Here is a 15328-nt window from a genome sequence, read left to right as displayed (position 1 = left end):
GGGCGGTACCGTTGCGTCGAGTGCGCCAGGACGATGGCGCATCCCGTTTAAATCACGGCCGCTCGTAAACAAACCGGCCAGGAGTCGTGAATTTAGCGGATTACAATTGTTGAGAGAAACAAGCTGCACTAATCACGCTGTGTCTGATAAATAACGTAACTATCTTCCACAATCACGGCTGATGCTAACAGAACTTTCGATTGGTGTCGAACTAACCTAGGACACTAGGTTATGCAGTTTTTTCTTCATTAAGCTCATTTCTACGAATTTCACTCTGTAGAGTCTTTCGCGTAAGTTGCTCTCGTTTTCTCGGTTCCTTTTTAACGCGCGAATATATTTTCCTGAGCACGGAAAACTAATGTAACTTAATTTTGAGGGATCTAACCTGTCAACATTTTTCAGACGCGAATAGTTGTTTCACAAGTCAATTTAGTTTATTCTGCTCGCTGGTGTTTATTCAGATTGGAGGAATTGTTTCTTCAACGACGTAAATATGTCCAAGACCAAAACCAGCAGCGTGAGCAACAACAAGGTAGCTATCGATCATGTTTGTAGAGCATCTCGCTTTAAATTGTGAAAATATTACAAAAGCATCTTTAGAACACATCGTCTTAAAGACACCTTCGTTGTTAGGAATATAGCAGCGCATCTTCTTATACGTCTTCGTCACTGTCGTCGGACGAAGAGGAAATTGATGCGAGAGATTTAAAGCCAATCAGAGATTATTTGTTTAATCGTAAAGAATTAGCCCGGCAGCTTTTTAAATCTGTTAAACCAGAAAAGATTCGTCTCATGCTGCCTCAGGTTCTTAAAGTGAGTTACGCCATGAAATGTTTAAGCTGGTAATAGCTTTGGTTTGAAAACTTCATGCACGAGTATAATACATATTGTCTATTGTTTATATAGCAAATGGATTTAAGCGAACTTGAAGAATGGTGTGAGAGCGAGCTAAATGGTATGTCGAAAGCTCGAATATTGTCTATATTAAATAGCAAACCTATGTTGGAATCTTCAGACACGAGTGAATATTCTGATGATTCGGGTATATAAATATTGAATAATAAGACATAAAATTTAACTTTTTTAAAACAATCTGCTGATTTATATCTTTTTCTAACAGGACCGTCCTTAGAAATCATTTCTGATACGGAGGAATGGTTAACCGATGATGATATATCGAAAAAGGAGAATGGTGGAAAAGGAAAGTTAAAAAGAGACAAGACAAAAGTTAAAGGAAAAACGCAAGCTAATAAGAAAAACAATTTAAATAAGTCTAATGTTAAAGCAAAATGCAACATTAAGAGTGAGAGTAAAACTGAGGATGTTAAAATTAAAAAGGAAGACGACAAAGATAAAGGGAAGGAGGGTGATAGCTTATTGGATTTATTAGAATTAGAAATGCGAGCTCGCGCAATAAGAGCTTTGATACGAAAAGAGGAGGATATAATTCCATCCACTGACCCGTCGCAAGTGAATGACAGTCAAGCGACAGACAATAGTACTGAAACATCCCAAGATGACAAAGCGAAAGAGAATTGTCGCAAGCAATTAGAAAGAATTATTAGTTCTCAACAAAATGCTAAAGGCGAGGATGAAGATGTTGTTTTAGTAATTCCTAAACCTGCACCAGTTGTCGAGTTATTGTCTAGCGATAGTGGGGAGGAATCAGAGACGAATCAAAAATTGAAAAACGAACGTACGTCGAAAGCTGGAAAATCCGCGGGTAATTCAGATGAAAGTTCTACTAAGACCGGCACACAAGATTTGAAGGAGAGAAAAGATACTCAAGATAGTAATACAAACTCCACAAGTGACACAAGTAAAACAATAATGCCTGTGAGAAATGTAGATATAAAGAACAATATGTTATCAATATCGATTTCTGCGAATAACGTTGCCGAGAAACGTAAGAAATCCAAGAAAAAATCACGTGGAAAATTACAACTTGCTTCTACTACTACAAACTCTTCAGAGTCAAAACAGATTAATATTACCGATATTACAGAAAAATCAAGTAATAAAAGTAATAGTGTTAAATCGACAATAGATGCTTCTGACGAAAATAAAAGTACAGTCGAAGAAGAAGATAAAACAGAAGAGAAAGTGGCAGAAGAAAGTAAAGTCGAAGAAGAGAGATCGACAGATATAGATGATATTGATTTAGATGATTACTGTGAAGTTATGGATATAGAAAATAGCGATGAGGATAAAAGTCAAGACAAAATTGTCGTCCTTTCTCAGCAAGAAAATAAGCAGTCAACATCCCAAACCATTTTACCAAAGTCGGATTCAGCAGAAACTTGGGCGTCGCGTTATTATCAGACGGACGATGTCCAAAGTGTAATAAAAGAATCGAAAATACAATCTGAGATTCGGAAACGTTTGAGGGAACGTCAAAGATTATCCAAACTGAGTAAATCGCCAAACTTGAATGCATCTGCACAGCCATCGGCAACTGATGCAACTGTTACATTTGAAAAAGCTCCAACGGGATCAGTGGAAGAATATTTGGCTCTGAAGCGTGCACTGAATTCAAATATTGGTAACATTGATAATGCTATGACACAGGTACAATGTACTAGTAACATCGATAATACTACGCAAGATAATACTATGCAAGATAATCCTGCAGTTACTGATTCTGATGATGATGTAGAAGTAAAAGAAATTTTAGTGCAAGATGAAAGTATTTCTTCCCATCAAGAATGCATAGATAACGATGCACAGAAACCTGTAACTTCCGAAGTAGTTATTGCCAAACCAACAGAATTAGTCGCTGATACAGAAATTAGTATACCTGAATCCACTTAAATTGTACTCAATATTAACAAGCATATTTTTGAAAAGATATATTTCAAAAATTACACATACTTATGTGTTATATACATGTGTAATATAAAATGGTGAGAATAATAGAGAAAATTTTGCAGATATAGCAAATTTTTAGTTTTTTTTATAGTTACTTTACTATAAAATACAACAAAAATAATCGTTTATTCTTAAGACACGTTAAAATTTTGTACAAAATTTCTAACAATGATTTAGATATTTATATAAAAAGTAATAGTATAGATAATATTGTATTTTAAATATACTATTGTGTGTATGTATATCATAGTATGTGAACCTTTTTTCAATTACATGCTTATCGCATACTCACTCGAAAGTTTGCTTTAAATTGTAAAGTTTGTGTAATTATAATTCAAGGAAATATTTGAAGATGCAACTTCATCATTTTTACAAATAAATTCGCTTAATTGTTCCTCAGCAATATTCCTGGCGTTAACTTCGACAGCTTTAACAATTCTGTCTTTCCACATTCTCGTCAACCAAGTCAGTACTTTGGATGTTAAACTGTTGAGTGGACCTAAACCGGTCATTTCTAGTTTGATTTCGCCAAGTTTCGTCACTTTGACGTACTCCAAATTTATGCCGCACGTTTTGTCATAATCAATTATTAGTTTTGCTGCTATTGCTAATCCATTAACAGTTCCGAGTATATTACCACTGACCGTGATTAAGCCAACTCTAAGCTGCATATTAAGATAAATAGAATTAGAATTAAGTACAGAAGTGGGATATTTTTTACATTAATAATTTTGTAATCGTTAATACCATCTCTGAACTTTACCTTGTAATAATTATACTTAAACCTAGCCATGGAAAGTCCAAAGCCAGCTTGTATGATCTGTGTTCGCCCTACGTTGGACATGACTGCATCGTCCGTTCTCTTTAAAGTCGAGAGATCTCTGAAAAATTAATTCTCTTGCTGAAGTAGAGTGTTCAATAAAAATATCGTTATACAAAAGCTATATGTTAATTTTCTCAACTGTATTATGAGATAATAGTGCTCACTCGAAGGTTCCTTTATTTGTGTCGAAATGACATTTCATTCCAAGTCCCATATTATATGTTTCCGTTACACTAGGAATTGTAATTATGGATCTTTCATTCTGCTTAATGTAATTTATCGCTTTTTTGAGAAAGATTTCCACGGGAACGTTCATGCATAACTGCACATGAAAAGTTGGAATACTACGGATAATATAAATATAATTTATAAGGCAAGAAAGTTAATGAGATTACGTCAACTCTTGGGATGTTAGGACGAATAACACGAGCTATATTATATCCGTATTCGTTATAGCTGTTGATATGTTGAAGTTGTTCTGCTTTTAATATTCCTATTCTCTGACAAAGATATTGTTTGGCACAGGATTGAGCGTAATAAATAATCGCTTCTTCCACAGCTCTTGGTAGATTAGTGCTAAAAGAATATGTCCACTTGGATGAAAAAGCATTTATTGTAAAATTAAAAATGCCTAAAGAAATATGGTTTTATAAGATCTTATTATTTATAGATTTTATATATTATAGAATTTAATTTACTGCCTACTAGATTCATGCTAAAGCAGCTCTACGCAAAAGTTGATCGATAATTAGATCCTATAAAATCACATTTTTAAAATCGTTTTATAATAAATTTGTTTCATCAGTTTAGTTTGCAAATCCTGCCCCAGGGAGATATATCTTATTTTATTTCCGTAATAGAATTCAAAGAATTTCGTATCTTACCTGCCTTTGATATCCGTCGGTAAAAATAAACGACAGTCTTGGACTGCATAATCATCCTTGCTTAGTTTCTGTAACGATGGAAAGCCGAGGATAATAATTATCGGACGGGCGAACTATAATTATCTTACAAAGCGAATAGTCGCGCTCAATTTTCTTCCGGTCGTTATTTAAACGATTATGGAGCGTTAAACTTACTTGGAGCGTACCGATTCCTAAAATGATACCACTAGCGTTCCAAGAAAGTTTTTCGGATGAGGTATACCGTTGGTTCACCGGGTGTTCAGATGACACACGTCCTGAAAAATGTAATCCTTTGTAATTAGTGTGGCCTGGACATCATAGGATAAATAAAAGCGGAGCAATATCGGCAGACGTGAAAATGGATATTAAATTAATGATATAACTGATCAATTTAATCAGAAATTTACATATGTGTCAACAGAATTAATTTCTACTTTGTCATCAGCTTTCTATTGGAAGCTTCAATCTTTACCGTAATTAGGTAAATAGCTTATTAATATTCAGTAACATATTAAGGCAATAACACAGAGTTTATCCGAGCCAATATATAATAATAAAAAGGAGATCGTATCTCAATTTTTTTCGTAAAATAATTGATGCGGAATTTTAAGTGGATGGATTTGCACAGTTCTTGCTCGATTTAACGTTTAAATTGATTATCGATGTACTGGTAGTTACCTTTGAATTCTATGACGGCTTCGTCGAAGACAACATTCACTGGCTTTATCTCGGGATAAGAGAAAATTCCGACTCGTGGATTGTATCTGATTAATAATTCGGTGCCGTAAACAACACGTTCGTTTTCGGTTATTTGGACCGTGAAACTATCCGGCTGACTGCATACTGAGACACAAACATTCGGGTCGTAAGAACAATTTTTACAGCTATTCGTGTGGAACCGTTCATATTGACGTCACGTAAAAGGGAAGCGATAGTACACATTAGACACGTCTAAGGTCGTTTCATATATAATTTTGATTACCTGTCCCGACTTGTCGTAAGGAAAGATAATTATGACGGCCCTCACCTTCTAGCTATTTGTCACGTTGCGAAAGGTAGAGCGGAAACATTATTTTTACGTTACTGCGTTTAAAACGAAATTATCGCGATGTCGCAAACCTGACACGGGAATTACGTCCTACAGCGGGAGTTTTATTCCCGAGCGGATGCAAATCGTCTTTTCCAATTTACAACGGCATTTGTACAACTATCAAATCTTTGAATTAAGCTGCTCCTCTTTTTCGTTGCTTATACATAATAAGCAATCTACTCCCTATTTAGCTGTGATTTTTAACTCCATGTTGCTCTATTTTTCTAAAGCGCGCGAAGGGGCATTTACGAAAGAATATGTTGCATAATGCCGCTGTGGGCACCGCGAAAGATTTTATATGATTGCGTGAAAGGCAAGATCAAGAGAGAGAAATTGTATTATAGATAATATACGATTTGCCGCACCGCCGAACCTTGTGTTACTCAATTAGCAAGATAGCGCGCCGTTTTACATATTGATATGCGATAACGTGACTTTAACGCGATAGTGTCCTTTTCCTTTCTAGGTCTTTATCGATCTTTGAAGGTAATTGCATTTTGAATGGAATTCGTCGCCAAGTATTAATATTCTTCTAATTTGCGCGCGCCGTAATTTCTATCAAGAGTGCGCCTAAGAAAGTGACGTCTTCTAATTAAACCTTTTGAGCAAGTTTAAGCGATCCCCCTCGTTGTTTCGCGACTCGGTTGCGGAAACGTACGTATTAATCTGCATATCATCGCGCGCATCGCGATGTAATTTTAAACCGCGCTATTCTCCCCAAGTGCAACATTACACGGCAAAGTGGCTAACGTTACGGGAAACCGAGTCGTGACGGCGCAATTTCCTTCGCGTTTATATCCTAGACGAGGAACAAAAAACCTCGCGGGAAAATCGCGCTCACGTGAGGCGGCCGGCAGAAGTAGTCCGCGCGAAAGTCGATGCACTTTTACACCGCGCCGGTAGTCGATGCATAAACGATCCCTATGCACGATCGAGGAAGTGCACAGAAGTCGGTTGTAATGCGTAATCGTGGTTACTGCACTGCGAATAGCGTGCTGTACTGCGTATAATATTACGACACCACTGTGCGTGCAGCGCACGGCCCTGCGGATCTTCCCTAGAATTTCCCCGAGCTTTTCCGCGATGACATAAATGACGCGGAAAACGAGAATAACGAAACCGGAGATATTATCAATACATGTTGCCGTCGATAATGAGCTCGTCCGACATCTATGTCACGATCAATTTTCTTCTCCTCTAAATATTTTTCTTTTATTCTCCCATTCATTAGTGTCTGTACGATGGATAATAAAAATGGATCTTTTCTCTAATATCTTTATTCGTTAATATCATTATTTCGCTGCTGGTTTGCGTTATAATTATTAAACGTAAGTTATCACGTTTACATTTGCATTATAATAGGATTATTACTCGAGCAATTTAAGGACAAAAAATTTAGAGGAAATGAAAACGAAGATTGTCCGAATGAATAATTGTCTCTGTTATGTCATTATCAGTGAGTTTTTCAATGACGATAAAATCAGTTTAATTCTCTGTTCAGTCGCGTAACACGCAGTTTGCTAGACATTCCCCTTTTGATGAAAGTTAAATTTATAACTTCCCCGCAGACAATAGAGTTACCTTAACGATGAATTTAACCGCACCTTTTTGCAACGCGCTTTATAAAAATTCTAGGAATTCACCTTCAGATATTACGCAAGAGAAATTAAGGTAGCAATTTGGTTGAATTATTCGAGTCTATTTGTGCCGTGCGATATTACTTACCTATCAGCTGCGACGGCTTTCCCGCGGATCGATATATTATTGTTACCAGCGCAATTAGGAAAAACCACGCGGACCAACTAGAACTTCCAGACAGTACGGCCATTTTCTGCAGTTTAAGATTAAATGGTCAAGTTGTGAGAACATAAAGATGTGGCCTGTGGTGAGCATCCGGTAGGAGTTATCGGTGTAGCAAGCAGGAAAGTATATGATAACAATTGCGATATAATATCTAGAAAGAGAAAGAAAGAAAAGATTATAGTATCTCACGATATCGATCAAATGAACGGTATCACGTTAATCCACGGCTGATTGATTCGAAGATCGAAGATTCCAAGATGGCAATCGATGAGAATAGCGCTTCTATGTCAACCTTCTTGACATTTTGATCCTTGTTAATGTCAGTCAACAAAGAAATATTAGGTACAATCTCTTTCTCTCCTTCTCTCTCTCTCTCTCTCCCTCCCCCCCCCCCCTCTATATCAATTTTGAATATATGTGTATGATTATTTCTAGGAGTGCAAATATACATATGTATAAAGTTTGAGCAATATGCACACGCACACACATGCACACGAACACAGAGATACACAAGTTTTAACCACAGACTTCCATATACTATACTAGACTGCTACCTTCGAGCTAAAAAGGGAGACAAGAGCACCGCCATATTCTGTAGGGCAAATAAAGTAGTATGCGTACGTCTGTGTGTCTACAGGGTGTCACCGGATAAGATTGGCGTCGGATGAGATTAGATGGTTCGATCGCGGCGACACCCTGTAGAGACACAGACGTACGCATGCTACTTTATTTGCCCTACAGAATATGGCGGTGCTCTTGCCTTCCTTTTTAGCTCGAAGGTAGCAGTCTCGTAGTATATAAAAGTCTGTGGTTTTAATAAAAAGAGTAAGAATATTTCGCTCACTGGTTTATAGGATAATCCGTACTACACAAGACTTACTGATCGAATAAATTTGATTATCTGCCGTACTTATTTTAGTGACGTTAAAGCTATTTCGGTTTTGATAATATTGACTTAAATTGATAAAAATCGATACATTATACAATATAAAGAATACACAGATAAAAACTGATGTTCCTTAAACAAAAAGCAATATGCGTAAGACATTATAATTTTCGATAAATACTTCTCAATATTCATGACGGATAATATATAAATAGTAATAAATCTCTTTTGTTAGTTTTTTTATAAATAGTAATAAATTGAGTGATTGCAAGTTTTATTGAAGTTTCCCATCTGCCGATTTGGCTGATTTAACTCCAACTAGGAACTTCGGTAGGGCTATGCAAAAATATCGTAGATTACCTTGAATTGCGAGCCAATTAAAACCGTCCAATTATACCGATTTATTATAGTCCACACGCTCTTTTCACTCTTTAGGGTTATTACCTCCGTATTTCGGATCGATAGCGTGGCAATTTACTTGGCCGCTCGGCTAACCTCGGATTTATTACCATTTCGCACGTACAAGAATTAATGTGCAATTTCGCCATGATCAATTACTTCTTATTATAATAATTGACCGAGATTGGTCGTTTTTACAGACAATTATTGTATTTTGTTGCAAAGAGAGAATTTTGTGAAGTAATATTATAATTTATGAGTTAGAAGCTTAACTGTTTTTTTCTATTACCGAATTTTCAGAATAGAGTTTCCGTATACATTTTATGTGATTTACAATGGGAGAATATCTGTATTTCACTTTAAATGTATGAGGATATGACGTTTGTTCTGATGTGAGATAAATATTCAAATGAGAAACCACCTGTGACAACAACTAAGAGGAAAATAAAAAGTGAAATATGTGTGTGTGTGCGTGTGTGTGCGCGTGTGTGTGTATGCGTGTACAATTGAATTTTTACAATCGTAGAATTCTAAAATACACTCACACATACATAGATATATGGTGTCAATGATTACATAATTATTTAATTAAATGGATGTTTGTAGGAAGAAAAAAATAATCCACGGTTAATATTCCTACGAAACAACGTTAATTAATTATGTTTGTGCAACTGCACTCGCGTTTCATAAAACGTGAGAACACAGCAGAAGATGAAAGAAAATTATATAAACTTTATAATCGGAAAGAACAACCGTGTAATAAGTGAAATTAATACCTATTGATAGCATCGTACGGCACTAATTAAATTGCTACTGAAACAATACTTTTCGTCTGATTATCATAGAAAGACAAGACGCATGTTCGATATTTACATTTTCTTGGTCGATATCTTGGAATTTCTTTTCGTGAAGTCATAAACTTTTACTTTGGTTTACTTTACTATGGAGGCACAGTTTTACCAGTAAAACACAAACTTTCTACACTGTTGACAATACCAATATTAATGTTATATCGATGATCATTTCTTCGTGCAAACAAGTGAGATTATCGAGGGGATACGATAGAAATAATTTTAGCGCTTTTTTTGCACTTCGAAAAAATATGTCGGATAGTATATCGTATACTTGTGCAATCCTATTAAAAATTAAACATTATGGAAATGCTATGTACTTTCTTGTGAACTTTATAGATGTACGTAAAACCATTATTTTCTCATCAGCTGCAAATTAGCGGTAAATTGATTTTGAAATCTACATATCGGGAGATTTTGTTAAGATAAGATTACACGCGTGCTAATATTCGTGTCGTTAAGCTGCAATGCATGGCAGTATCAGCGCGTTTACGCGATGCATTTATCACGCGTGAATAAGGAAATATGGCACTCGCGAAAGTGCATAGAGCGCAACGACCATCGTTTTCTGCCTTACTCAGCCGCGTCGCTTCTCCGCCCACGAGATTTCTCTAATTGAGCGCGATAAGATCGCCGTCTGGAATCTTATTAACGGCATAGTCGCGACGTAACGAACATCCGTAAAAAGAAACGGTCGGGGTCGCGCTCCCATAAAATCACGGCGTAAAATCATAGTTCCGCGCCGCATTTACATCGCAAATGTGCATTGTGCTTCGGCTTACGTCTATGGGAAATGTCCCGACGTAATATCTCTGATAATTTGGAATTAATATCATCGGTACCGACATCCTTGTTATACGTAGGTTTTTTTTTCGTCCAGCTTCGAGACAGACGTTTGTAACTGAGATTGATGCTTACGTAAGTCACGGTTCCTCAAAACGTAACGCGAAAAATGTATGTTGCGTAATTGACGCACGATGTCAAGGCGCACGCATATGGCTTGGAGCGATATCGCACTCGAAAGAAATGTAATTAAAAGTTAATAATATCGGGCAACGTAAGGCACCTTTTTAAGTACTTTTTATATAAATTGAATGAGGTTTATTGTCGCCAGTGGTAATTAACATGGGAAAATTCTTTCAAAAAATCGACCAAAGTGACTTAAAAAGTGATATATATTTAAGTCACAACGTTTCGTCCTCTTAATCAAGTCCTTTTCAAATACAATCTAATATATGTTGACTGAGCAGATTAATTTTATGCCGAAACAGAATGAGTTCACGAGTCTGTAGAAGCAAATGCATATTGTCATATATGTCTCGGTAGTCAGTGGATTTTGAAAGCGATGTCAATTTTCAAAATTTTTCGAGCAGCAAGTTAGTAGATCTCGAATAAAACTGATTAGCAAGTAAGTGCTTTTCACATTTTGATAGATAAAAAAGTAATGCAACAGAGCTCAAAAGCGGTACATTTATCTGTGTGCGTTGGCAGAAAACTCTACGTCTCTTTAGCATTACATAGTCTTTACACTCCCCGAGAAGGAGCAATCGCGCGCTTTTCTTGAATGGCCCGCCGCCTGTTGAAGAGGATTGCATCACGGTTAAATGAAACGACGTAGTCATCCTGCATTTACATGTACTTATTATATAATCCTGCGCCGGCTATACCGAATATTTATAAACGTAACATGTGCATCCCAGCTTATTCCTGTGTGCACATTTCGCGACTGATCGAAGAAATCTCTCTTCCCTTTTACGCGCGAACTTCCTAGGCTATTAACTATGATTACCTGGCACGCACAGCTTGTTAGATAACCCCGGCCGATTTGCTCATCGAACGACCACGTGTCTCGATCAGCGTGTAACACTTTTGCTCGTAACAAGATAAATTCAGTCGAGGCTTCACTCGACGCCTGGCAGTCTCGTGGAACGATGTTTATCAGTCTCCACGTTTGTCTAATCGATTACACAAAAGATATTGAACGCGTTGCAGTTCCATGACTAATTGATTTTCGAGGCCGTAACAATACCAATAAAATATAGCTCGCCCGTAACGAAGGTACCGCACGCTGCGGCATGGCACCTAAACAAAGGCGTACCGCTCGTTGTTCCCCGTAATTTCGCCAAATTGGCATCGGGCGATGCATTTCCCGATGCATACGTAACGAGTAAACGTGACGGTCTCCCTCGTCCCAGGAGCCGACTTCCTTGCATCTTGAGATCGCTCGTGTGCCAGTCGCTTTCAGTTTCTAGCCTAGTATGCGCGGCGGAAGCGGGCTCAGCACGCGGAAATGAGTCCAGGGTGTGGTGAAACGACGCCGCTATCCGATCATACGATATCGAGACAACGAAAGTAAGGCGCCGGGGAAAAGGAAGAGAGCCGCGAGAACGAGTCGCGATGACGATGTCGGCGACGTTGAATCTCTCGGAGTGGGCTCTCTCGAGCCGGCTCCGGTTTACGCGGTGTAACCGCGTATTAACAAGACATACTATCGTCGGGACGAATCACGCCGCCGCAAGATGGGTCGTACATAATGGCATATAAGGTGCACGTAGGTGGAGGAACTTGTGTAGTCGAGGTATCGGTCTATAACCGTGGGAGGCAATTAGGTCTACGTCCTATATTACCGCAGAGTTATTCCAGCTCTATGCGTGAGATGGACACAATCGCGTGCGGAAAAGTTTGGAGATAACATAAACCTGAAAATAAAAGCGAAACCAGCGGCGACATTATTCGCCTACGGTAACTTTTATGGAAAAGAATGCGAGGAAGCCTATCAATTCCAGCGATGCCAATTACGTCCAGAGTAATCTAGTTGTACCCCGCATAGAACTAATTAGATTAGTGATCAAGCCATTAAATTGAGAAACGCACAACCGCAAGATTGCTTATAACATAGTTGATTTACCGTCGTTTCTACAATCTATGCGAATTTCTCAAATATCTCGGGAGCACCGGCACGTTTATGATTAATCGATAAAATATGATATTAAATGCTATTAAACAAAATGATAGGCTTAATATTTTGCAATTGATAGGCTGTTTCTCATGCGCATATTGAAAGCACTTATTTAACTACCTCCACACCAATTTACATACCATACTACGTAAGAAGTATTTACGTATGCGTGATAGAATTTTAAAAAAAATCATGCATTTCGGAACACGTTACGCATAATTAGTGTAAACTTGCATGTAAAAGCAACTATCTAAGACACACCGGTATATCTTTTCATAAATTTTAATAATATCAGACAGATGTCGTAAACGCGTTTGTGCGTAAGTAGCGTTTCGAAATCGCGCAACTGTATGGCAACACAGCCCTTTCCGATTTTTCCACACTTCCCACTGCGTCCCAGAAATGATCGGTAAATGATCGGTGCAGCCCTGAAAAATCAAACGACGCAATTGGCGGCTTAACGACTCGGTCTCGCCAGGCCGATTCTTTGTGGCGCAAGGCGCGCGCATACGTCGCGCACGATAGCGCGTGATGCGTGTGTTGAAAGTGTCCGCAAGATTAATCTCCTAGGGAGAGAGGTGAGAGGATATTCGCGGATATTTACCGCGATTTTCGCACGCACACACTCTGACATTTACGTCTTACGCTTTCCCCTTCCGCCGCCCGTCTACTTTAACGATCCCTACGAGTGACGCTTTTTCTATGCGGTACATATATGCCTCTTATGGTGAAACAGGTGTACCTCTCTTGGTGCAACTCGCGTAATATCAAGGAGTGAAAGTTTCCTCGCAATTGCTCATAATCGCATAACGTGTCCGGCTAATACGTCTCTCTGCCGTTTCCTCTCCAGGCCTCCTAACATCATTCAAGTGTTTCGTAAGCAACCGTTACGTAAAAAAAATACTTTATTCATTTTTACATTTAACGGGGTGTATAGTACAATTCGAGGATAGGATCATGAAGAATACAATATTTGCGCATTGACTTCTATTAGAACGATGTGGCAGCTTCTGCCGATCGCTCCTCGATCCTTCGACGATCGATCCCTCGAATAGATCTCCTGGTCTCCTGGACCCCGAGACGTCAAACAAAAGGGGAAGACGACGTAGTCTTCGCTTCTTCTCGCGCTCATTTTTCTCAATGGTGTCCAAATCCGCCGAAGTCACCGCCGAAGTCGTGGCCGCCAAATCCGTGGCCGCCAAATCCGCCAAATCCGCCAATGTCACCGCCGCCGAAACCACCCTCGTCGTGGCCCTTGACGACCACGGGATAAGGCTCTTTAACGACTATGGGTACCTTGACCGGGTAGGGCACATGTTTCGCCACTTCGACCGGAACCTTGACTGGTACCTTAACCGGGTAGGGTACCTTGATGGGCACCTTCACGGGTACTTTGACTGGATAGGGCACTGGCTTCTCCACTGGCACGTGCACGTGCTTCGTGATCTCCACCGGGTAAGGTTGTGGTACGTGAACTGGGTACGGGCGGTCGACGGGTACTTTGACCGGCACCTTCACCGTGTAAGGCACGTGCTTCGTGACCTCTACCGGATACGGGTGCGGCACTGGCACGTGCTTCGTGATCGTCACCGCCTTGATGTGATCATGGGAGATTATTTCGTGGCCACCGCCCAGGCCGCCTCCGAATCCACCGTCGAAACCGTGGCCACCGCCCAGACCGCCTCCGAAACCACCATGATCACCTAGGCTCAGCTCCAATCCGCGCTTCGACTTTTCCTCCTTGGGCTGAGCGCTAGACTCGGTCTTCTTCGCCTCCTCGGCTACGACCGATAATACTAGGCCGCACAGGAGTAGTACCTGTCGAAAGCGAGAAAACGACGAGTCTCTTTAATTTCATAAATCTTCCGATAAATGTGATCGTAGCATTTACGAAGCGTATGTGACATAGGTACATAGGCTTCACTGTAATTTACTTTGATCATTTTTCGCGAGACTAATGCATGTTCGTGAAACTTGGTGAAAGGTTCTGTCAATTTGTTCGAGAGACTGGTAACGAGATAATATATCATATATCGAAAAACGTCAACATTTTTCAATCAAATCTCTTTAGCAGCGGCACGCTTTGATACTAAAAATATTCATCGTATTTTTGAAAACTTTCAGATTTGGAAAAATATTTTAAAGATAGCATTGCGAACAATTTTAAAACAAAACGGAATTGAATTGTTACATTAATTTGAAATTGTAAGTACTGTATAATTCTGCTGAAATTTTTGGAAATGTGATCTTTTGACAATGGTTTCACAAGGGACAAAGTATTCGAGGGAGCCTTTAATGATTTCGAGCTTGTCACATAGAAATTCGCAAGCGAAAATTTGCCTTCAAGGCTATTCATATTGATTAGGAAACAGGTTGTCGCTTGAAAATGAGAGACTGCGCCTACAACAGATTACTGCAGACTCGCACTAAATACGGATCGTATTTCTACAAGCGATTCGAGCGGCTATCTTATTGGAGCTACTCACTTTCAGCTTGTCGGTGCTGTTCATGTTGGTCGGCAGTGAGCACACTGGTACCGCCATGGTCTACCCTCGCTTTTATAGGGGACGCAACGGCATGTCCGCTGGGCAACTCGAGCGTGCCGATGAAATTGTCGGCGGGTAGGAAGTTAACAGGAGGAGAGGAAGACAACGCGCCGTCGTGGACGACGCTTTTCTTCGTCTCCCTTTGTCTTCGCGTCTGTTTCCTCTTTGTTCTTTTTTACCCGATCGTCTCGCCGCGTT

General features: G+C 39.2%; 3 protein-coding genes across 5 annotated transcripts; 1 reads left to right on the top strand and 2 right to left on the bottom strand.

The window, feature by feature from the left end:
* Positions 1–8: 8 nt before the first annotated feature.
* LOC105563307 lies at positions 9–3219 on the top strand. 2 transcript variants are annotated; one of them, XM_012014806.1, is made up of 5 exons: positions 9–155; positions 403–532; positions 634–813; positions 907–1042; positions 1121–3219. In XM_012014806.1, the coding sequence occupies exons 2-5, from the start codon at positions 494–496 to the stop codon at positions 2809–2811; spliced, it is 2046 nt and encodes a 681-aa protein (XP_011870196.1). In that variant the 5' UTR covers positions 9–155; positions 403–493; the 3' UTR covers positions 2812–3219. The 2 variants fall into 2 exon arrangements, with proteins under 2 accessions (XP_011870196.1, XP_011870195.1); XM_012014805.1 differs by having other exon boundaries at positions 9–290.
* LOC105563308 lies at positions 2835–7598 on the bottom strand. Its single transcript, XM_012014807.1, has 8 exons — positions 7412–7598; positions 5275–5439; positions 4771–4871; positions 4576–4643; positions 4087–4267; positions 3856–4013; positions 3632–3749; positions 2835–3533 (listed from the first exon to the last, which is right to left on the bottom strand). The coding sequence occupies exons 1-8, from the start codon at positions 7512–7514 to the stop codon at positions 3174–3176; spliced, it is 1254 nt and encodes a 417-aa protein (XP_011870197.1). The 5' UTR covers positions 7515–7598; the 3' UTR covers positions 2835–3173.
* A 5845-nt stretch (positions 7599–13443) lies between these two features.
* Positions 13444–15328, bottom strand: LOC105563309. 2 transcript variants are annotated; one of them, XM_012014809.1, is made up of 3 exons: positions 15071–15328; positions 13965–14402; positions 13444–13880 (listed from the first exon to the last, which is right to left on the bottom strand). In XM_012014809.1, the coding sequence occupies exons 1-3, from the start codon at positions 15125–15127 to the stop codon at positions 13722–13724; spliced, it is 654 nt and encodes a 217-aa protein (XP_011870199.1). In that variant the 5' UTR covers positions 15128–15328; the 3' UTR covers positions 13444–13721. The 2 variants fall into 2 exon arrangements, with proteins under 2 accessions (XP_011870199.1, XP_011870198.1); XM_012014808.1 differs by having other exon boundaries at positions 13444–14402.

The sequence above is a fragment of the Vollenhovia emeryi genome, unplaced genomic scaffold (genome assembly GCF_000949405.1).
Source record: "Vollenhovia emeryi isolate VEMERY1.0 unplaced genomic scaffold, V.emery_V1.0 DF939178.1, whole genome shotgun sequence".
Taxonomy (NCBI): Eukaryota; Metazoa; Arthropoda; class Insecta; order Hymenoptera; family Formicidae; genus Vollenhovia; species Vollenhovia emeryi.
The sequence above is the reverse complement of the archived record's forward strand: the minus strand, read 5'-3'. Positions and strand labels throughout refer to the sequence as shown.

Coding starts and splice junctions, on each gene's coding strand:
- LOC105563307 (XM_012014806.1), top strand. CDS start 494: ATGTCCAAGACCAAAACCAGCAGCGTGAGCAACAACAAG. Junction 533..633: donor GCAGCGTGAGCAACAACAAG/GTAGCTATCGAT, acceptor CTTCGTTGTTAG/GAATATAGCAGCGCATCTTC. Junction 814..906: donor TGCTGCCTCAGGTTCTTAAA/GTGAGTTACGCC, acceptor TTGTTTATATAG/CAAATGGATTTAAGCGAACT.
- LOC105563308 (XM_012014807.1), bottom strand. CDS start 7,514: ATGGCCGTACTGTCTGGAAGTTCTAGTTGGTCCGCGTGGTTTTTCCTA. Junction 4,268..4,575: donor CCGACGGATATCAAAGGCAG/GTAAGATACGAA, acceptor ATATTCTTTTAG/CACTAATCTACCAAGAGCTG. Junction 3,750..3,855: donor ACAAATAAAGGAACCTTCGA/GTGAGCACTATT, acceptor TTAATTTTTCAG/AGATCTCTCGACTTTAAAGA.
- LOC105563309 (XM_012014808.1), bottom strand. CDS start 15,127: ATGGCGGTACCAGTGTGCTCACTGCCGACCAACATGAACAGCACCGAC. Junction 14,403..15,070: donor ACAGCACCGACAAGCTGAAA/GTGAGTAGCTCC, acceptor CGCTTTCGACAG/GTACTACTCCTGTGCGGCCT.